This window comes from Vanessa atalanta, chromosome 20, assembly GCF_905147765.1.
Source record: "Vanessa atalanta chromosome 20, ilVanAtal1.2, whole genome shotgun sequence".
NCBI classification, from domain to species: Eukaryota; Metazoa; Arthropoda; class Insecta; order Lepidoptera; family Nymphalidae; genus Vanessa; species Vanessa atalanta.
The window spans coordinates 427,471-451,268 of record NC_061890.1 but is presented as its reverse complement, the minus strand read 5'-3'; the positions used below and the strand labels follow the sequence as shown (position 1 = coordinate 451,268).

Genomic DNA, 23,798 nt, shown 5'->3' with positions numbered 1-23,798 from the left:
GATATCGGTTACCGCTGCAAAAAGCCTACCCAGGAAAGACACGGTTAGCAAAATGATTCCCAGGTTAATTCACAGACACCGACACAAACATCGACGACGCAGTCATTATCCGCAGGCTGCATAGATGAGCCGAGATGGCCCAGTGGTTAGAACACGTGCATCTTAACCGATGATTTTGGGTTCAAACCCAGGCAAGCACCACTGAACTTTCATGTGCTTAATTTGTGTTTATAATTCATCTCGTGCTCGGCGGTGAAAGAAAACATCGTGAGGAACACTGCATGTGTCTAATTTCAACGAAATTCTGCCACTTGTGTATTCCACCATTGGAGCAACGTGGTGGAATATTCTCTAGCGGACTGACATTCACCAACAACAAAATTAATTCCGTTTGAAGTTGATTTGATAAAAAGTTTAGCATTGGATATTAAATAAATATAAAATTACACTATACTTACTACCTTAGGGTTTTGATTAAAAAGATAAAATAATAATTTATATTTATACATTTTTTTAAATTAATATTTGTTATATCAAAGAATTTTGGAAGGTCTATGCCAAACCCGATCTATATCTGTATTTAATGGCTTCGCCCCAAGAATATGACATGATCGATATAAGGTCGGCATAAAACCTTTTTAACGTTCTCAAAGTAGATATTTTATTGAAGGTTCTGAAGGGAAATCTGAGACATTTCATAAATGGAAACTCCTCAATAATAAATGGTACCGTTTGCCCAGTGTTGGGACGTCTCACGGTCATTACTTTTACGGGTGGAGAGATCACTTGGTTCGATACAGTGGGAACAGCTAGCACTATTAATAAAAGTAAATATATTAAAAGTCGAATTTAATAAAAATAATACATTTATACACCCTGTACATAAAATTATAGGTATTTATTCATCTGTATATCTATAACATACACAATTTCTATAATTTACTTCTGAGTTAACATTGGCACGGTTGAATTGTAGCTCATCATCGTTGACCACGATGAAACATTTCCGGAAGTTAAAAATCCTTTTATCATTATTTGTATTATCAGTGCATGCTGGTAAGTATTACTTTATCTTAAGTAATAAAAAATTTTAACGTTCTGAATTATTAACGTTAATAATTAATTATTATTGAGACGTTTATTGTTTTTTAATTAAGAAATAATATATTTAAAGCTAGAATATTGTTGTGTGATAATGTTTTGTGAAAAACCTTCTTGGTTTGAATTTCATGTCAAAATTTCTTAGTGGATTTTGAGCTCGCATACAAAAAAACATCTATCTTTTTATAGATATAAATAGAAAAAAGTCCCTGTATATAAAATAGATTATATAGATAATTATAATAGAATCGGCGACATCAGTGTATAAAAATGAATAAATGTAAACTTATTATACGAAAGTTTCTGACTAAGAAGATTCCGCAGATATTTAATATGACCATACACAGAGCCGTCTCAAGCTATACTGAGGCCCTTAGGCACTCATGAATTTGGGGCCCTATTGGTAGATATTTACTTCCATGTACACATAATTTGCTTATTGCCAGGCCTTAAGTATAGTTTCAAATAAATGATGAGGTACTTTTCGTAAATTCGTAGGAATCTGATTGGTTGTACAATCTTATGGCTATAGTATATCTCTTTCTATCACGAAGAGCACGTCTATGGCTTTCAACTTTTAATATCGACTATCGTAACTATGTTTGCCTATTGATAAATATGTTAGTTATTTCTTACAAATATGACAATTTCGAAAATATAATGTATAGCACTCAATGTATAAACGAGTGAAACAAATTTTTGGTTCTTCAAGGCCCTCTCAGGATGGGGGCCTTGATTGTAATGACCATACAAGTACTTCAAAGTGCCTGCAAAGACTTAAGAGCCCGAAGTCCTTGAATATCGAGTCACAGAAAACTAAATATTTTTTTTTTAACAACTATATTGATTTTTTTAATTATAATATGAATAGATCTTCCTTGCGCACCCAGACAATTCGAGGAGTCAGTAGTATGCGTCTGCAACACTACCTACTGTGATACAGTCACTAGAGAAATTCCGGACGATGGAAACTATATAATGTACACGTCATCTAAGGTAAGCGTTTTTATTTATGTATTAGCGGTGGTCATATCATCAGGCCAATTTTCTCGTCTATTAAAAAAATAATTTTATAATCATTAGTTAATACAAAAATTAATTAGAAGAGTAATTACAGTGTTTATTTTAAAATGCATAATATTATTTGAATACATTCATATAACTTATCAAAACAATATAAATATTTGTGAGACAAAATAAATATTTTTTTTTAATATCAATCACGTTTAGGATATTTTTTTAAACATATTTTCACATATGGAAGAACTATAAATTCGATTTCTTTTTTTATTTGCGATCCACAATTTATTGGTCTTGGTGTTTGAAATTTTGAGAATATCGTTTTAAAAGGTGTACAACTCATTTTCTCTAATAAATACTAATTCATTGAATATCGTGCCGTCAGCCTTTTTTATTATTAATTTTACTGTTATGTTTTATTATCAGTGGATAATACTTGTTATCGATGATCTAAGTGCACGATATTTTTGACGTTTTCAACATAAAGAAACGTATCCTGTACTCCTGTAATCCTGAACATTATTACAAGGTTAGGTTTATTTTAACTAATAATAGGTTTACTCTTTTGTTTCAGTCGGGTAAAAGGTTCAGTAAAAGCTATGGTTTCACGCAAGAACAATCGTATACGAGTGACAATGGTGAATATAACTGTGAAATATTTTATTTCTAATTGATCTTACAGTAATCGTGAAATTAATTTTATAGAATCCTTCGATTTGGTCCTGGACATCCAACCAGAAATAATGTATCAGACAATTGAAGGTTTCGGCGGGGCGGTGACGGATTCTGCAGGAATAAATTGGAAAAGCTTACCTCCTGCGGCACAAGAGCATCTAATCAAGTAAATGGAACATGGTCGATTTTGTTTGACCAACATTTGTTGCTCTAACATTATGAAAAAATCATGAATTAAGAAAAGTTCAATCAAATTTACAGTTATGTTTTGTTTGATGAATCTGTTCAGTCGATTAAAACTCGTTTCGTTTTGCAGTTGATCGATTCAAATCGACTAGTGTGTAAAAATTACCGTTACCATATCACAATTAACCATTTAAATATCCAATAATAATTGCTGTAGTTAGCTTGGTTAGCTTAAATGACAATTGTACTGGCGATATACTCTACTCCCAAAAAAAAATTTTAAGAGACCTACTGGATCGTTCATCGATTATCTAAGAACTGACCATCATCACCAGACTTCTGGCACCCATGAACCCAGAGTTAAACCACCCCAACAAACTGTGAGATTATACATAGAAATGTGCACTCTGCACAGTCATGGATTTTGTATACCAATAATATCGTGAACGACTCCGGGGGACAAGAAAGATACAATGTTTATATAATTATTTAAATAATTGCCAAAATGTTTCCATTTTTTTGCCCTAAGCTCGTATTGCAGTGAAGACGGACTGGAATATTCAATGATTCGCGTCCCTAATACTTCGTCGGATTTTTCGACGCGCCCATACGCTTACAATGAATACCCAATTAACGACACAAAATTAACCAACTTCACTTTAGCCCCGGAAGACGTCTTATACAAGGTAATTACATTATTTTAAAATTCCAATTAATAAATATAAATGTTATCTTAAAAATCCATATAGAGATATGGATATATCCCAATATTTTAAGTGCGAAAGAAGCTCTGTCTGCTACGCTTTCACGGGCAAACTACTGAACCGAATTTGACCTGAACCCCAAGAAAGGATATAGGCTATTATATATACCTAAAACCTAAGGCCCAACCATATCAGGCAAGCGAAGCCGTAGATGAAAATCAGTTTTATTTAAGATTATAATAACGGGTGTTAAAGTGAATTGGTTTTAGATAAATTAAAGTGTATTTTATTACCATACTGAGGTATGTACTTTTAATTGTGTTTTGTTTAGAAGAACTTAAAAGTAACGCCTTTATTTCCCTTTTCCATCATCTATGAATAAATCTCTTTATCTACCTTTCATAGAATAATGTGCCCATTTTAATAATTATAAGTGCGACTTTTGATATGATACGTATAATAGATTCAGATATTAAGTCTGCCGTACTGCTGGTAACGGTAAATTCATCAGAAAATTTCCCTCAAGGTCCCCATGATCCATGCTTGTATGAAAGCAGCAAAAGTCGATGTGGAAGTCGTTACAGCGTCTTGGTCACCTCCTAGTTGGATGGTAATAAAGGAACAGAATTCAGGGTTCCAATATGTTAATGAAGATTATTATCAGGCATACGCTGACTACCAGTGCAAGTAAGTACTTACAAGATTTTTTTGTAATAACGTAGACGAAGCTTTGGTATAACTTCTTTTTATATATTATAGTATTAAATATAATTCAATAAAATCTATTGATTATTTATTTATTTCGCGAAGTTTTCCTCAAGCAATTAATATTTGCCTTGGAGATGTTTAGTATAGAGTTCAACGTATTGATACCATCCTATCATAGAGACTTATTGAAAAACTTAAGTTATTAAATATTATATCAAGACAGTGATGTTTATTTTAACGAAAATAAAGGCGAGTTCTCGGCACAAGGTCACAAAACGCGTTTATTTCCAATCAGATTCGGGCACAATTAGGTCACTAAATTACCAAGGAAATAATTGATAGGTAGACAATTTTTATAGATCAGTGTTGCCAAAATATTAAAAAATGAAAATTAAGGTTTTTGCGTAATGTGTATTATACAATCAGTCAGTTAATAGTTAATAAGCTGATTATTTTATTTCCTGATAGTATTTTTCGATTGACAATAAAGACGAAATTGTATATAATTATAATTAATGAAGATGTTTGAATTTTCACTATTTTTATTTTAGATTCGCCGAGCTTTACAACGAACAAGGTATAAAAATATGGGGACTGTCAGCTGCAAATGAACCACTGCTTCCCTTTTTATTCGAAGTCAAAGAAACCCAAATATGGACTAAAAATCAAATGGTACCAACGTCTGTCGATTTCAATAAAAGTTATAGATAGACTTAAATATACAAACTTAAGTAGCATCAAGTAATTATTATTTTACCGCTTGCGCTCTTAAGGAAAAGATTTGGACTTTATTCCGCTTCGCTAATCCAATGCGAATTCATTGTCATGTGTATATCTTCTGTAAAGAAAATAAAATCTGCCATCTGATGGTAAGTCGTCACCATCTTCCATATATATTGGTGGCGAAAGAAATTCTTCAAAACACCAATGAACCATTGATAACTAATATGTCATGTCCCTTGTGCTCGTAGTAACACGGACTCACCCTTAAACTGGTACACAACAATGCTGGTCTATAGAAGAATATCTCATGAGTCGGTCGGTAACTTCCCTTATTACAAAGTAATATTTTTCCGAGCTTGAAATTAAATATAAAAACATATAAAATTCAGTAGTGCGGATTTTAATCTGTAGTCTTATATAAAGATTTATGTTTCTTATTGGGGTATATAATTTTGCTGACGAATCAAACGATTAAATTGTAACTGTTGATTTTTCAGGCGAAATTTTTAAAAAACAATTTAGGGCCTACAATTAGAAACTGTTCAGTGCAAGACATCCGGATAATGGCTGTAGATGATCAAAGATTCACTCTAGTCCCTTTTTTTGAATCTGTAAGTACATCAATATCTATACTATTATATAGAGCGGAAGAGTTTGTTTGAACTAATTAAATCCAGAGTGTACCGGATCAATATGATTTTTTTTTGCATTAGCGCGATCCCTTACCGGAAACATTTGCCTGCAATGTAACAGCCTAAGGTTCGATTTTGAGCAGTCGCCTGCAGTCGAGTCATTTGTTGCGACAATATCATGACAGGTTACGGACGGTAATGATAAGTTCCTGTCACACACTTTTGTAATGCTCGAATCTGAACTACGCAATGGAATAGACCCGACAAGGAACCGCCTTTAGATAGTTTATTAATTGAATAAGGTCTTTATAAAATCACTCTATGACCCCCAGGGTGACCAATATCACAGCTAGTTTAAATAATCAAATAGATGGTATTAAGAGAGTCAAACTGGCCAATGACAATGCACGCTGCACACACTGCAATTAAGGTGTTATATTCCTGGTGCGTTGTTGTACAAATGTTTCAGATAGTAGAAGATGACGAAATTCTGAAGTACATTGATGGGATAGCAGTCCATTACTATTTCGATGAAAGTACACCTCCTGCTGTACTAGCAAGAATCAGTAAGAATTATCCGGACAAATTTATCCTATCCACCGAAGCATGCGTAGGTATTGATATCTTATATTTTTTACATTTCATTTCTCGAATTTAAGCAAGAATCCAATATTTTTAATACACGGACCTCTAATATTTCTAGGATTCAAACCGACTGATACTCCTAAAGTAGACTTGGGGTCGTGGAAAAGAGCCAAAGTATACATCAAGGACATCCTTGAGGTAATTACGCATTTATAATAATTGCCTTACTCTTACTACTTTCAGACTAGAAGTTATGGCTACTGTCATACATTTGTGAGATCTTTAAACCTTTGTAAGGTCGCTGGATCAATGAGGCATTTAATCCTCAAATCAGTCGAGACAGAAAACGGGATCTTATATATTTTAGAAAGGTTATGTGTTGTAATATTCGAGGAACAAAAGTTTGTTTGCATCAGCTCTGACTTTCAATTATACCGAATTGAAAGTCATGGATAAGTCAGTACATGTTATGATGATATCTTAGGAATTATTTTTCAGAACCTGAACTACAATATAATAGGGTGGATAGATTGGAATATGTGTCTCAACAAGGAGGGTGGCCCGACGTGGGTGAAGAATTTCGTCGACTCCCCCATCATAGTGGACGCCCAGAACGAGGAGTTCCTTAAACAGCCGACCTTCTATGCGATGGGTCATTTCTCCAAATTTATACCGAGAGGTTCTAGAAGAATAGAAGTTTCGAAAATAATCCCGACAGAGGAATTGGACGTGTAAGTAAATTTAACTCGTATTATCAAATATAGTACGGCCAACCAGCAATACTTGCTTGTGTTCCGGTTAAAATGAGAGTGTTACTCTACTTGTACTACGGGTACAAGGGATGTAAGATCTTATTTGGGGTGGTGATAGGTGGCACTTTTCCCACCTGCTTGCCTCTTTGATTTGTTATTAATATTATATCTAGATAGTGTCGAACTACAAAATATTTAAAACAACCGCGCTAACTTGATGGGCCTGACAGCTGAGCTTGAAACTCTTTAAGCGACACACTATTTTACTAGCGTGCGTGTACCTATTGGCCAACTGTTGACTACTTTTTCAAAGCGTTCCTAACTTTGTCATGGAAATAATCTTAACAGCCTAATCCAATGGAAGTAGGAAAAAAGATAAACAAACTTTAGATTTACGTATTTTATGCGATTTGCTAATAACTCAGCTATGTTGTGCACTACTGAGAGTTTATAATGAGTATATATTTATTTATAATACACTATTACACTTAACTATCTATATTTACTTGAATTTTACTTCCAAAATTCCTACAACAGTTCGTCGACGTTCAAAACGCCAATTTTTCGCAAATCCATAGTGAATATCACGGATTAATCAAGCTCTCGACCAATGATATCATGTCCATTTGCTATCAAATGTTTTTTATTTCGCTTTATTCCTGTGATGGTTGGATAAAGCTTAGGTTGGAACTCCGTTATAGTCAGTGTCGCAAATCACAATGTTGAATTTAATAATAATAATAATAATAATAATGAACATTTATTGAGCAAATTACACTACTTTCACACAACATAAACAACGAAACATAACAAAATATCACTTATCCTAAAATACATCAAACAAAAAATAATAATAATAATAATAACTAAAAATACAACTACAACAGAACAAGTTTTAAGAGTAAAAAATTAATAATTAAAATAATATAAAACAATAAATTGTGTGCAGCAGTGTAATTTAGCCAAAAGGAGATCCACTCAGTGAAAAATAGAAACATAGTTGCTTTTCGGGGTTAATCTTACAGAATGACTTTTCAAATAATAATTATTTTACAGGCAAGAACTCCAAGCGTTGGAACAAAGCTACTACGATTCTGTTGCCTTCCTGACACCAACCAACACAATCGTTGTTGTCATCCACAACGAGTAAGTTATATAAGGCGCGACTAGTTAATCTAGTGGTTAGTTTATAAGCCTGCAGACCCCAAGGTTCAGGGTTCAGTCGAGTGGGGCTAATAAAAAATATTGGGTAATGTAATCCACGTTATATCGTTTTCAAAATTTTTTAATATGTCTATAAAAAGGTATGACTGTCAATCAATTTGTAAACGATTCTTCAGATGTCATCTGACGATCGAACGAAGACGTTTACTCGTCTAACCCTCGAGCGATGTCATGGATTATTAGTATTATGTAATATTACACATGGTGCTGCTCGCCTTCTGTTACTTGTCCTTGGCTGACACGCTACCGCGTGTCTAGATTGTACAGATGTTATTCGAAGTCTCAGTAAGCCCTTATCTTACACCGAGCCCTTAGCCCTGTACACATCAAAGAAAACCGATTAAAAGAAAAATACAATAAAACAACCGTAACAATCCATGTATAATTAAATTAATAAATTATAGGTACTCGTATTGTATATGATTTTAATTAGTAAGGTTTTCTTACGATAACTAAACAATTCAAAGGCGTAACTGACAGCGTCGTTTTTGTCAAAAGTAATGGTTCATTCCACAATTACCTCACTATGGTACAATTTTTAGACTTAAATCTGAAAATTCGTGGTTGGGCGTTGTGCAAGCCCGTCGGGGTAGGTTACTCATTATTAATTCTACCGCCAAGCAGTAATACTTAGTATTATTGTGTTCCAGTTTGAAAGTTAAGTGAACTTGAGTAACTACAGGCACAGTGGACATAGCATACCCAAGGTTGGTGGTACGTTGGTTATTGGAACAATTATTAGATTTCTTACATCACTAATGTTTGCTAGGCCGTGGTGACTCACTTGCCAGTTCGCCTACCTAAAGGACATAAAAAATAACAGCAAATACCATTGCAGCGTTTTATTACCTAACACATTTGGTAGTTTTTGTTAAACATAGATTTATTTTCTACACAGGGCAGCAAAAACGAAATCAGCTAATATTCGCGTTGGGCAGCAAGAATTCTTCGTCAAGCTGGATGCTGAGTCCGTCACAACAATTGAAGTTGCATAATTAGATTGATCTCTGTAAATTGTTATCAATTGTATGTATATTTTAATGTATAGTATGTTGGGGAGATATGGGTTCAAGGATTTATTTAAATGAAATCTTAAGCTTATTAATATTTTAGATTACTGGCAACATTCAAGAACGCCATTTTGAATTGAGAACAATTCTACTAAATTACAACTGACACCGCTTATTAGAATAACTTGTTAAAGGAAGCACTTTATCTTTTACAAAAATATACCAATTTTCAACCGAATTTTTAAAGTGAGTAGAACACTGACTCTTAACCACCATAATTCACTACGATGTCATCTTCTCGCGAAAGGAAGATATAATGCGTAAATGCATGTGTCTGAAACGCAGATATATTTGTATCCAATCCGCGTTGAAGCAGCCATTGCCCAAAGTGGAACTCCAATCATAACTTCGACTTGGCTTTCATGAATAACAAGCGCATGCTTAAAAAGTTAAGACGACTTCGATTAAGGTATCCCGTTCGATCTTGGAGTCCAGCATAGACTTTCCGTAGTAAAACGTACCCCAACATACATAATAATTTATTTTGCCTCTAACAAATATATATTATGCGTATAGTGTAATGTGTTATTAATTACCTTTTAAAATTATATTAATTAAATAACAATTAAATTTGAATTTTGGAATTGGTTGAAATAATAACCCAAATATACGCCTAAAATGAATAACAACTTAAAGGTAAATTTTATCGTCAAAGAAGTTCCATAATAATAACTGATAAAGTCGATGGTTTAAACGTTACGAGCGTTAAAGTGTAAATACTAAAATATCAAGTATGATAACAATATTTTGTTATAAAAATGTGACACCTTTTTGTAAATTGAAAGATAAACTGAAAAAAAAATGGGATAAAATAAATAAAAACGTAGAATTTAATTAAAGAAATAAATACAATTTTGCTGCACTCACAATTACACATAGTAATAACGAAACAGATAACGGTACAAGTAAACAGATTGTGACGACAGCGATCACAGCATACGAACCGGCCATATCCCTAACGCGTGATAACATTGTATTATTGTTAAATACCCAAACAGACGAGACTGCACAAAACACTACAATCTGGTTATAAACTCCTTATTGTTAAAATAAAACTAATTCAAATACTTACACAATATACGTTAATATGTTAAATTAGGAGTATTTAGTTTTTGGCTTAAACATTTAGCATCCTATTTATTAAACACTTCGAGGTGGAACAAATCGACAGCTGAACGGAGTACTGATGACGCTCTTGAAGCGATGTTCGAGCCGGAGGCAGTGGACGATGACCTAGAGTGCTGGACAGGCTTTTCCGTCTCCCAAAAACTTAAGGCGAAGGCTAACTCCGCCCAGAACGCTTCTGATGGTGTCATCTGTAATGATAAGTCAGGGTCAAAGATTTTTTAAGGACATAACTTACAAAAAGGTGGCAGTATAATTTACAGATTGCTAATGGCCTACTTTACAAATGCGTAAATGTATGTAAAATATATAGTAATAGCACTAATGGTTTAGTAGTACTATGTTATTGAATGAATAAATCAAACCACTATCAGACTACCCATCAGCTAGAAAAACTACAATTACTTTCATGCTGGGGTATCCAGGAATTCCTTGACGGATGAGTATCATTTATCAATCAATAAGGCTTAAAGTTTTCGTTTGAAAGTATCAAGTTCCGATGTAGTTCGACTGTGTTTCGGCAGTTTATCATAAATCAGGGGAGCACGCATACACTTTGCTTTTTATTTAACTTGATTTTTATACTTTCAAATAGGACAAAAGTAAGAAGTTTATTAAACAATATAAAATTAAATCCTTTAGTGTAACGTTATTGAATCTTTTCTGTCCAAAAACATAAGGAATATTTTTTGTTTCACAACATAAAATAACATAATGATGATCTCATAACCTTCTGCTCCACGGCGACGTCCCTGATATGCCAAAGGAATTCGAAACCTCCCATTGCAGCTGCCATCCCGCAACCTATTCCCAAGACAACGAAAACTCCGCCAACGTTATCGACTCCCAATTCGCCCGCACTCGTTCCCTCTTCACTGGCTTCTTCAGACTAAAAAAAAAAGACTCATTTATATTTACCTTCTTCGCTGCTTAATCAATATCATGTCTTTTACAAATTTGTCTGTAAGAGATCGATCTCTTATCGGAAAGATAAGATTCCGATAAGAGATCGATCTCTTAGATTATAGATTTACTTCTATGAAGATGCCTTTAATTTCATTGTTATTTGTAGCTGTACAATAAGAAAATTCTATTCCATATTTACAACTACCTTGTAGTTTGAAACGTGATATGCGATGGATTTATAAGTCGATATCAAATCGTGGTCTATGATATATTTATATAGTATTTATGTACGTCCATTATCCTATTAATCTACATAGATATATTATATAATAAATAATTATTGGACAACATCACATTACTCTGATTCCAATGTAAGAAGCTAAAGCAATTGTGTTATGGAAAATCAGACGTAGCGACGATACCACAAACACCCAGACCTAAGACAACATAAAAAACTAATGAACTTTTTCTACATCGAGTCGACCGTGAATCGAATCCGGGAAACCAGAGAGAGTACCCATGAAAACCAGTGTACACACTACTCGACCACGGAGGTCCCGGGTTCGATTATATAGACGTAAACTTCCAAACCACTGTTACTTCGTCGAGTCCTATACCTAAAGATTGTTTGGAAGAGATCGCTTTATAGACCTTATAAATCTTTCCTTATTTTAGTTATAACAGTTTTTTTTTATAATGTCGTGTACAATAAAAAATATTGCATTGTTTATATTTACAGCACAAGCTTCTTCGTCTGTAAGTTTCCACCAACGGTTTTTCAGTTCTACTAACTTCCCACTCTCTGCCAGTTTCAACACTGCATTGTCCACTGCTGTACGATATGAAGCGACTAAAATATAACACAAAGTATGTTATTCAATTACTCATAACCGACATATAAAAATATTAAAAAATACATACCTGTTTATTGATTACTTCAAGATTCCAATTAATTTACATTGAAATAAAAACATACCCTTTTTGCCAATAATTTTTAAATTTCTTTTGGTTGGATCAAACAATGAAACAATCAGACGCTTGTTTTGAATTAAGGAGTTAAGTTACGAATAAAGATTCTTTGTAATTGGAAATGTATTTAAAAATAACTTACAGAATGGCATGGCGATGCCATATCCTTTAGAGTCGAGCAGACCTCCGACTTGCATCAGGTCGCAATGTCTTTCCAGCTGGTATTCAATGGCCGTGGACTCCATCAAGTATGCGTACGATCGCTTACTCTTCAACACCCTATCTACTCCTTCATCATTATTTTTAACGAAGACCGATGGTCGTGCCGACTCCATAGCCGCCCACATTCTTTGGTATATAGAGACATTTGAACGCTACGAATATAATGAAAAATAAACAATACTAATTTAAAAAGTAAAAAAATAACAAAAATTTTCTTCACCGAATATCGGCCACAACTGTATTATTAACAGTATTTAAAACGGGATATTTACCATGTTTTTTATTTTTATTTGTTGGAGTTCGATATTTCGACATTATCTACGAATGTCTTGTTCACGAGACTGAGATTGTCTCGTGAACAAGACCCGTAAATATCCCGTTTTAAATACTGTTAGTAATAAAAATAATCATGTTAAATTAAAATCACAACTGTATTTTTTGAAGATAGCAAACTATATTATTCGACAGCTATTATGGTTTCATAAATGTGCGCAAACACAGAGAAGTACTTTGCATAACCTAAATCTAATGGTAGTGTATGAATGTAACAATGTCAAATTCATAACAAGGGCGTTACTGAGATGTACCAGATAGTAAGCTCAATAGCTTATCGAGCCGGGCCTTGATAATACACGTGCTATATAAGCAACTAGACAGCTTATATATTATAATTATATTTAAAAGCATGATATATCTTCAAGCTTATTAAACGAGTCTGATATTTCCACGGCACCAATGTCTTATATTATCTGACGATGGAAATTAAACTACATACCTTAAAAAATGAAGAGGTGGAACCTCCTTTCAAGGTCCCGTACTTGATCTTAGTTTGCATCGCTAAGTCCTCCGCGCTCTTGATGGAGTCATCCATAGCTGCATTCGTAAGGAAAGCAGCAAGGTTGGCCGTATAAGATGAACACATGATAAGAGCGAAAAACCACCACATTCCACAGACCCAACGTGTCGAATAACCCCTAAGATCAATCAAAAATTAATAATTATAAAAATACAATATTGAGGTGCAATTAAATTACTATTATTATTTTTTTTATTTAAAAACTTTTTCATGATATTCCATTAAGAGTTATACTAATCAATATTAAAAATTTTATTAACTGATTACCCTTACTTCGGCAAAATGTCAGAGCCTTGTGTCATAATAGATCCAACAGTCAGCCAGCAGGAATTTTTGATATGCCAAATATTTTCCAACTCCTCGGGTGATTTGTCGCATGGATGAGGATTCTCCCAATCATTTGGAGCAAGCCTGATATTTAAATGGCAAACTTATCATTTATATATCAAAGATGATATTGAAAACAAAATAAGTATTAGTAAAATTTATTAAATAACCTTGATACCTGGCTAAAATGTGTAATAAAAGTGACACCATCAGGTATGCTGCAGCCATGTAAATCCAGACATCGACAGAAAACGGCTTAAGAAAAGAAAACAATTCCGGCTCTGGAGGCGTGGGCTTCGAATACAAGATACTGATTCCCAGAGTCATGAACGGTGTTGTAAAGTCCACTGCGGCTCTTCGTTCATATGTTATAGTCAGATCACAAATTGCTAAATCTGCTTTCTAGAAATAATAATTTATGTAGCTATTGAAAAATATAAAACGTTTTTTGTGCTTAACTTCTGTGATTCAGTGTTGGGCCACTCTGTCATTAATATGAGATGAGACTATTTCGAACGAGAGTTGATTAAATATGAAATGGGTAATAATGAAAAAAAAATGGCGGTTAGGTAAGGATGAAGGAAAAACAAAAATAAGAAAGGAAAAATAAAGAAGCACATAATTATAACAAATAATTGAAGAGCGAGACAATGAACATGATGAACGTGGTGGATTGGTCAATCAAAAACAAATATCGGCGTGAGATATTCAAATAGATGATAATGAAAAGTAAATGTTCATCACTATATGATGTGGTGCGTGCGTTTAGCGTGTTTTTAAATTAATATTACAAACCCTTTCCAAAAGATGACCAATCAGACCGTCCCATTTTCTGGTATCTTTATTATACGAGCCGTACAAGTTTCCCGGTACAATTTCAAATTCGTAATTTAAATGCAAGGTTTCTTTTAAAATTTCGTGTATGAGATCTTTTGAGTATCCTTCGTATCGATCATTTCCAGTTAAAACTTCTCCCTCCTCTGGTACCTTTTCAACTAAATATGGAGCTCCAATACGCGATACAACTCGGAATGTTTTATTCTGCCATTTTTCAGCTAAAAGATCTGACACTTCGTTTGCAGTTCTAAACGGAACGAACCCAGACTCGGCCGTCCATTTTGCAATACTATTAAAACCACTATTGGATAGTTCCATTATTTCAACATTGAAATTGGTTCTTTCGCCCGTCGTGTTGTCTATAGTTATGAAACCAGTGATGCCTGTTATTGGATTCTAAAATCAAATAAAAATAAATTTGAAATTTAAGGGAAAGAACAAGAACTCTTCTTCGACATATTATATTCCGTTTCTTTTCTACCTATTTCACATAATTTAGACTATTAATACACTATTAGCACTGAAAAAAATATAGCTATTTCATTTTTAGTGTAAACTAACTAACAAATTTTGTATAATCTGCCTCTATTGTATATAGAAATGCAGTTTTTCTCATAATTTCAAGGCAATGATTGTCTGTATGTTACAAGCTTATATTGTATAGATTATATTACCGTAAGCAAGTGGTTATGGAATTCCTCTCCCACTTCCCACTTCGTATCCGAGTTGCACTCAATCCCTTGTGCCTCTATTTTGAATCCATCCGGTGCACTTTCTATAGCATCAGTTAGAAGCCTTGCTGCATCACTAGCCAAAGCTGCTTCGACCTAAAAATTTGTAGCTTTTCAGAAAAACTTGCGATTTTGTAAAAATACTTCTCTCGTACTTATATTATAGTTTATTATTTTGAAGGTAGGTAGACTGAAAAAATTTGCCACCTGGTGGTAAGTGGTCACTGTTTCCCAGCGACAGTGGTACTGTAAAAAATATGCTTTACATCGGCAGTGCATTATCAAGCTAGGGGACATTAACACTTGTGCCTGTGTTACATTGCCTCACTTGCATTCTTGACCGGAACACCACAATATTTAGTATTGCTATTTAGCGGCAGAATATGTAACAGGTACATGGAAGGGCTATCTGGAAGCAATACCAACCAATAAACTACTCTACTCGTATTTGTCGTTATAACTTTGGTCAATGTCGACTGTATATAATATAATAACTGTTTACGTTTTATTCTACGAAACGAGACTGTAATATACTTGGACAATTAATCAGTTTTAAAAGAAACTTACAGTAATTTCATGTGTTTGTCTCGGAATTTTAACATCAGAAGATGTCCTCGCCTTCCAATCAGCGAGATATGATCTTGTCCTCGAATCTGAATGGTCAAATATCCTCAAACAAGTGACGTTTGACAGTCCGTGTCTTAATTCTTGCAGATCTAACGTGTGCGCATCCAGTGACATAAGTATGTAACTCTGGATTATTACATTTTTTTAATAATTAGTACTTTTAAACAAACAAAAAATCAAAGATTAGTTATTTTTTACGAAATTTTGCGCTTTAGGATAATTAATACATTGTTTTTTAAATGTAAATTAAATATTTATGTAGGCTCTAGCAGCGGCGTATCAGTAAATAAAAAAAATATAGTAATAATATTTTAAAAAAAATCATAAAATAATGAATCAATAATAATCTTGAAAAGTAACGAATGCCCTATAGAGGCTAGAGGCTGAGAGTCTTCTAAGCCCACCATGCTGCTTCAATGCAGCTTGCTGGTTACACATTTGGCAGATTATCAATTGACAATGAATGTTTCCTCAAGATGTTTTGCTCCGCCACCAAGCACGGGATGAATTATTAACACAAAGCACAGGATTTTAGTGGACCTTGCCCTTTTTGAAACCGCAACAATCGGTTAAGATTCAGGTTCTAACCAGTGAACAACTCAGCTCTATATATTATCTAGTAAAATTATTCTCTACAACTGTTGTTCCTCAAGTCCTTTGTTCAAAAGCTCATTTAACTCCTCTAGATTTAACAGAAACTTCTTAGTCGGCGATACGTTAATTATTGGGCGTAACATGATAGAGAAGAAAGATATGCCATAGAGAGCAAGAGAAAGAGAGCGACAGATTTTAAGAAGTTTCACTTCTAACAATGCGTCGCAGGCGCATTTCTGTTATATTGTAGTTAAATATTATCTCACCATGTAATCTTCAAAGAACTTAACTTCGAATGCTTGTCTCAAATATTCCAAGATCCTGTCGGATGGGCAATCAATAACTACCCTGGTCACTCCATATGCCTTCAAGGACTTCAAGAGTTGGCGATTATCTTCACCGGGTTTTAACCTACGCACCAACCACTTATGGTCAGGTTCAGCGTGTTTGAAAATTTCTTGTAATCTCATGAGTCCTGCAAAATATATTGGACTGCGATTCAACGTGAATATGTAACTGATATTGTTGCTACTATAACAAGATATTATCCGTAGAGAAGCGTTTTTAATTATTTAGAAATATTTAAGCCTTTATTTCTTGTAAATATTTTTTCAATTCGTGATATAGCTTTCTAACGGCAGTAGAAAATAATATTAGATTTTTGTATGTTACAAAATAGCTGATATGAAAAATGGATTAAGTACCTTGATCATCATCGTACAGTAGAGTATATCTTTTCCAATCGTTGTCCTTTATAAAAAGTGCGACCGCTTTCGACAGGGCGACGGCCTCGGGATACAAGTTAATGCCTGGTGGAGAAGGACGTTCCAAGCCCCTTACCGGAGTTGGCCGCCATACTGCCTAGAATATTTTTAACGGTCTATTTAGTGTGTTCGATGTGACTATTAAAAAATACAACAGCTCAAGTCATTACGATGCCGGTTTTGGCCAGCGCGGATTTCTTCAAAGGGAAATTAGCTATCTACGTTAGTCAGAAAAACTTTAATCTGTCTACACTATTTTATCAATCCTTAGCAAACGAAATGTTGTATGAATGTTAATAATATAATTCTAGAGCGAGAGACGATAGAGATCACCGCTCTGTTTTTATATCTTTGAACAAATTCTTTTTTTGAGCAAATGGGCAACCTGATGGTAAGTGGTCACCACCGCCCAAAGACAAAGGCGCTGTAAGAAATATTAACCATTCCTTACATCACCTATGCGCCACCAAGCTTGGGTACTAAGATGTTATGTCCCTGGTACCTGTGATTACACTGCCTTACTCACCCTTCTAACTGGAACACAGCAATACAGTGTAATGTTATTTGGAGGTAGAATATCTGATGATTAGGTGGTATAGGTACCACCTGGGTAGGCCCAGACGGGCTTGCACAAAGCCCTACCACCAAGTAATTTATATAATAATTCTACGTTAATGATACCAAAACGAGCAATCTCTACAGTAATCGCAATCGTAAATCATTGTTTCCTCTTGGAAAATGGGTTGATACGATACCAAGCCATTTTCAAGACCAGACAGCTAACTCTTGAACTCGCGCGCGCTCATTAATCAAATCAAGAAGCGCGCTTCTCCGGCATCTTTCGTCCGTTTTCACGAAAGCGAGAGGAAAAATGATACGCATAAAAAAACCACTCACAGAAGTATTCACAACGTTTTGGTATAGGCATCTTTACACGAGGCAAACAAAGAAACAAACATTTTTTTTTATATATAGAGATAAAAAATATTCTTCGAGCGTGATAAATTATTCTCACTTGAATATGAGGTACATTAGCTGCTCGACAATGCGCTTCCACAGCATCAGCGGATGTGGGATCAGTCGGTCCGAAGATGGCAACAACACCAGACGCTAGCAGCTTACAAGCTGTCAAAACAGTGATACCAAAATTAACTTAATTTAATTTAGAATTACCAGAGACCAATCCAATTTCCGAAACACTTACCAAGGTAACAATACTGAAAGCTCATTGGTCGCTTAGGTCGTCCTTTGCTGTTATCGACCAATGATCATTCAGAATAAGGTCAAATAATTAAATCTGAATTTAAATCGCTTTCCATAATATTCGATCAAAGGTTCGATTACTTACAGGCTTTCGATGCCGCAAAGCTGTCACCGAAGGGAGTGTAAATAATTTTCATAACGAAATTGTAATGTTCACTTTCTATCGACGCTCGGGCGAGAGCAGACGCAAAGGCAATTTCAGTAACAGTATTTGGTGGCAATATTACACCTACGGAATAATACAAAATTAATTAATACCCAAATGAGATTTAAATAATCAATGGTTTCCTTTACGGATTCTTGAAAAAAGGGCGAACAGCAGTCAGCAGCAAATGTCATCAAGTGTTTACGGAAATTTGGAAGTAAATTTAAAGTAAAGTAGGTAAGTGAAATGATGTTGTATTATAAGTAAAGATATAAGAAGCATATTAATGTTTTAGTGCATGCTATAGGAAGGCTAATAGTTAAACGCCTGAAATAAAAAATTAAAAGAACTTAATATTTAAAAAGAAGTAAGTCTTAGGATTGTTCATTACTCCTTCTGCCATTGGAATAAAGTATATGATTTGAATTGAGAAAAAGAGTACTTATATTTTTTCCTCAATTTAAACCTCACGTCGATTAAAAATGAATTAATTTATGATTATATGTTAAAGATAAAATAATAAAATTACATCTGTATCCATTCTTACCGATGTTAATGGTGGTTTTTAGGGTTTCGAAATTCCGGAACGCACATTTAATCTTCCCAAACACCAAGAGAAATAACACGAATATGAAACGAAGACCTGAAATATACATTCAATGGTCCGTCAAATGGTTTAAACGTATAAAATTTATACATGTTTACTTATTAAAATTACTTAGCATTGTTCAAGTGAGCATCCTCCTTAAAAAAAATACGGGTAGGAGCTTATTACTATAATAATTAACTCTTTCCACTTTAATGTAAATCAAAGTTATTTAAGTTACATGACATTTTTTTATTACATTTGCAGCCTGTAAATTTCCTACTACTAGGCTAAGGCCTCCTCTCCCTTTGAGGAGGAGGTTTGGAGCATATTCCACCACGCTGGTCCAATGCGGATTGGTGGAATACACATAGCAGAATTTTCTTGAAATTAGACACGTACTGGTTTCCGCATAATGTTTTCCTTCACCGCCGAGCATGAGATGAATTATAAACACAAATTAAGCACATAAAAATTCTGTGGTGCTTGGGTTTCAACCCGAAGTCATCGGTTAAGATACACACGTTCTTACCAATGGGCCATCTCGGTTCTTATATTATTAAATTTGGTTATATATTATTTAAGTTAGTTTAAATATAAAGTCCATTATTTAAATTCAAACACATTATTTAAAATGTAGAATTCGTTTTATTATTTTATTAATAAAAATATGGATTTTCTAACATAGTTACATCAAATCATCAAAAATAGCCAATTTTATGTAATTTTTTACATTATATTTATGAAATAAAAACCATTTTGGTTCCATATATTATTTTACGAGCAGTTTTATCTGAGTCGTGGATCGTGGTCATGAGCTAACCGGATCTGATCTGGTCAAACTCCATGATACACAGTTAAATAATCGAACACGTAAAACTCGAATCTAAATTATACATAGCTGATGATATAACACAAAACATATCTGAAATCTAATCAAAACTAACATAAATACTCATTACCCTGCATTATGTTCAACCTGAACTACACCAACATCAAAGATCACCACTTCACATAAGCACAAGGTTAACTTAATAACTAATAATAATTAAACTTATAAAGTTTTCCATTTGTAATTTTTATTTTAAACTAGATCTTGATCGTTACAACGACTGGGCTAAAGAACTGACACCCAGCCAGCGATCCTAGCCAAACTGTCTCATACGTTTGACACACACATTATCGCTTAGCCAACGGTTTATCACCTATTAATATTGAACTATAAATATATACATATATATATATATATATATATCTCAAATATATTACCGGCTAATTGTAACAGCCGTCAGTTTGTAATAAATTACGACGGTGCGTACTGTTTTTAATATAACAGGCCCATTTCAGTTAAATTATTAACACTAATTTAATCTACGAGAGAACTGTCGAAATGTTTTGTGTTTTATTGTAAATTGAATAAATAAATAAATATAAATATTGGACAACATCACATACATTACTCTGATCCCAATGTAAGTAGCTAAAGCACTTGTGTTATGGCAAATCAGAATTAACGACGTTACCATAAACACCCAGATCCAAGACAACATAGAAAACTAATGAACTTTTTCTACATCGACTAGGCCGGGAATCGAACCCGGGACCTCGGAGTGGCGTACCATGAAAACCGGTGTACACACTACTCCGTTTCATACGTATGTACATAAATGTGGTAGTTGGTGGTGTAGCTATATATGTTCGAGATTAATATATATCAACTATTATTACACTCACATCACCTATGTATATATATATATATATATATATATATATGGAGAAAGTTTTTATAGTGTCCATTTTGCTGTAACACTGAATGATGCTCTGGAGACCTTCAACTTCTATACCGTTCAATGATAATTGGTACACAACAGACAGTTCTTCTACTGGATTTCACTAATCGTATGTGATACGTACAGCTCTTTTGTTTTCTCCAAATAAACAAATCTTCTAATATTTTTTCTTAAAAATTAGAGAAGTTCTTTTGAATTCAATCAACGAAATCAATAAATATTTAAACGTTAAAAACATACTTTAAGTTATAGTCCTAAGTAATGGCCAGTAATTGTCTTACTGCTGGACTCAGATGTTTTCCACTCCTCCAATGCGTGGTATATGTGGCAGATGCTGTTCCGACAGGTTTTGTGGCGATAATATCCTTCACCACCGAACACGGGATGAACTATTATATAAATAAAAACAGCAGTTCTGGTCCGAGCGTAAGCCAACGTATATCAGTTAACATTCAGCTATGGTCTGGTTTCATGGCATATAATTGTACAAAATTTCATATAAAACTTTGTCATACAATTCATACAATTTAATTTACACAAAACAATTCTAAATGACTCGCCTGCATACTGTGTAAAAGAAAGTATATTTAAAAGTCATTTAGACAAAGCAGCTTCAAAACCAACATCTAATGCCAACAATTCAATTTTCAAGGAATTACTCCTATTTTGCCGTCCAGTTCAGCGTTCAGCTAATTCGAGTACTGGAAATAGCAATAACCAAAAGAGTAAAAAATCATGTGATTTTGATAATCAAATGGCTTGGCACAGAAGTTGAACCTTATCGGACGGAAAAATCAAAATATACTTTAGAAGAACCGGCAAAATAATTGCAGTAGTCGCCCTTTTCCGATAATTTTATGATAGGTTGATTACTCTTTAAAAAAATATCTAATAATACTATATTTTGCATTTCTACTGACATATATTAACTGAGGTATTATATTCCATATATAAAAGTCATATCAATGATTAGCGATTAAAAAAAACACTTATTCGAAAATCGAAGTCCTTTCCTTTCATAAATATTCCCTTAATGTAGACCCAAACAAGATGTCATTAAAGTTTAGTAGAGCGAGCAGGTGAGCCGAGTGAGCCATGGTCATTGGACTAGTTGGCCGCGCTCCAGAAGTGCAAGAAGTGCAGTTATTATTAGTAGTTAAACATACACGCTACAAGTAACTTTCCCTGGTTTATATAACATTAATGCTACTATTGGATAAATATTGCGATATTTTTGTGTCTGTAATGCGCCACTAACCTCGGGAACTAATATGTTATGTCCCTTGTGTCTGTTGTTACTGGCTCACTCACCCTTCAAACCGGAACACAATAATACCAAGTATTGCTGGTTGGCGGCAGAATATCTGATGAGTGGGTGGTGGTGGTGTTGATAGTCCCAGACAGGGATTGCACAAAACCCTACCACCGACTTAATGACTTGTGTTTACACTCTCCGAAGAATAAGCTATAAAAGACAAGCCTAATGTTCTTTGTGTCGATGTTTAAATCTAAACGGTGAAATTTGGATTGATTTCACCAATGAGTTTTCTAGCTTAATTTTTTTATGTAAAATAGTTATTCAGACGGGCAATTAGTCCACCTAATGGTAAGTGGTTTATATATTTTTGTGGTGCAAAAGGAAGGCAATGTTTTACTAATAAAATTCCTATAAAATTTATTTGTCGTAGAATTAGGAACGACGGTGTTTATAAAAATCAACATTAAGAATTTCATTATGAAATAAATGGCATATTATGATGGGAGTTCCTTCAATCAGCTTCTGTATACTGATACAAACATACGCCTTTTTTTACGGTCGTTACACTTGATTTTTTTAACAAGAGTTCCTTAGTAACAATTGAATTCATTCGGAAGTTAATTTAAAATCGTATTCAAAATTTGTATCGGACAGACGAACAAGAGTCGCAGATTACGGATTTGAGTCCGAGTGAGCTTCTATGAGTTTCTATTTCATTAATTTGAGTATACATATAATGTAATATAATTCATCTTGCGGTCGACAAGGAAAGGTCAAGGAAACATGCATGTCCCGGCTGAATTGATTCCATATCTGTATACACTAAGCCACATCAGAAGAACGTGGTGGAATAAGCTCAAAATCTTCGTCTGAAAATACATTGTTCAGTGGGACATGTACGGGAAGTTACCTCAGATTCCTGATTTGTTTTTCCTGCATACAAATTTAAGAAAGAGCTCAAACTCATGAACCTAGTTTAGCAAATAATAATAGTAAATAACATCCTTATAAATAAAATGCTGTTCGTTATAAACTATAACTATAACTCGAGAATAGCCAGACAATAATAGTTAGAAATTAATTTCATATAAAATATTAATAAATAGCTATAAATGAATTGTAAAATGTACGTTCTAATCCAAAAACGCTTTCTGGAAAAACCCGCAAGAAATTCATTTCCAATAAGTTTTATTGGTAGGTACTTATTATATAAACGAATTTGTACAAAGAGCCGGTTACGCCGCAGGAAAATTAAAAACGAACAGTCGGTGATATTCATCTCTAATTCCATATTATGTCTTTGTTCTGTTTACTGTTGAAACACTTGGAGTAGTAGTGCAAATACCTTTATTAAAAGTATAACACATCGCCTTATTTTCCTCAGCTGATGACAAAGCTGGATCACTTTTCGCCTAGAG

The 23,798-nt window shown here is 34.0% G+C and overlaps 2 protein-coding genes across 4 annotated transcripts in view; one reads left to right on the top strand and one right to left on the bottom strand.

Annotated features, from left to right (window-relative positions):
* The first annotated feature begins 970 nt into the window (after positions 1-970).
* On the top strand, positions 971-9,852 carry LOC125071859 (lysosomal acid glucosylceramidase-like). Of its 2 annotated transcripts, XM_047682273.1 has the most exons (14): positions 971-1,056; positions 1,973-2,097; positions 2,696-2,759; positions 2,827-2,962; positions 3,512-3,668; positions 4,213-4,373; positions 4,946-5,066; positions 5,615-5,728; positions 6,219-6,363; positions 6,453-6,532; positions 6,833-7,065; positions 8,143-8,232; positions 9,209-9,336; positions 9,424-9,852. In XM_047682273.1, the coding sequence occupies exons 1-13, from the start codon at positions 996-998 to the stop codon at positions 9,303-9,305; spliced, it is 1,584 nt and encodes a 527-aa protein (XP_047538229.1). In that variant the 5' UTR covers positions 971-995; the 3' UTR covers positions 9,306-9,336; positions 9,424-9,852. The 2 variants fall into 2 exon arrangements, with proteins under 2 accessions (XP_047538229.1, XP_047538228.1); XM_047682272.1 differs by having other exon boundaries at positions 9,209-9,852.
* Positions 9,853-10,187: 335 nt separating this feature from the next.
* Positions 10,188-23,798, bottom strand: part of LOC125071649 (glutamate receptor ionotropic, kainate 2-like) — a 31,409-nt gene continuing 17,798 nt past the window's right edge. The window contains exons 3-18 of one of the 2 annotated variants that reach the window (XM_047681955.1): positions 20,295-20,335; positions 19,294-19,389; positions 18,687-18,830; positions 18,354-18,463; positions 17,279-17,435; positions 16,841-17,049; positions 15,921-16,106; positions 15,297-15,449; positions 14,581-15,018; positions 13,964-14,187; positions 13,732-13,869; positions 13,378-13,576; positions 12,523-12,754; positions 12,149-12,261; positions 11,236-11,394; positions 10,188-10,696 (exon numbers count right to left, since the gene is read on the bottom strand). In XM_047681955.1, the coding sequence (XP_047537911.1) occupies positions 10,514-10,696; positions 11,236-11,394; positions 12,149-12,261; positions 12,523-12,754; positions 13,378-13,576; positions 13,732-13,869; positions 13,964-14,187; positions 14,581-15,018; positions 15,297-15,449; positions 15,921-16,106; positions 16,841-17,049; positions 17,279-17,435; positions 18,354-18,463; positions 18,687-18,830; positions 19,294-19,389; positions 20,295-20,301 (2,748 nt within the window). In that variant the 5' untranslated portion in view covers positions 20,302-20,335 and the 3' untranslated portion in view covers positions 10,188-10,513. Of the gene's footprint in view, positions 10,697-11,235; positions 11,395-12,148; positions 12,262-12,522; positions 12,755-13,377; positions 13,577-13,731; positions 13,870-13,963; positions 14,188-14,580; positions 15,019-15,296; positions 15,450-15,920; positions 16,107-16,840; positions 17,050-17,278; positions 17,436-18,353; positions 18,464-18,686; positions 18,831-19,293; positions 19,390-20,294; positions 20,478-23,798 lie in introns of those variants that run through there. The other variant, XM_047681954.1, reaches the window with a different exon arrangement.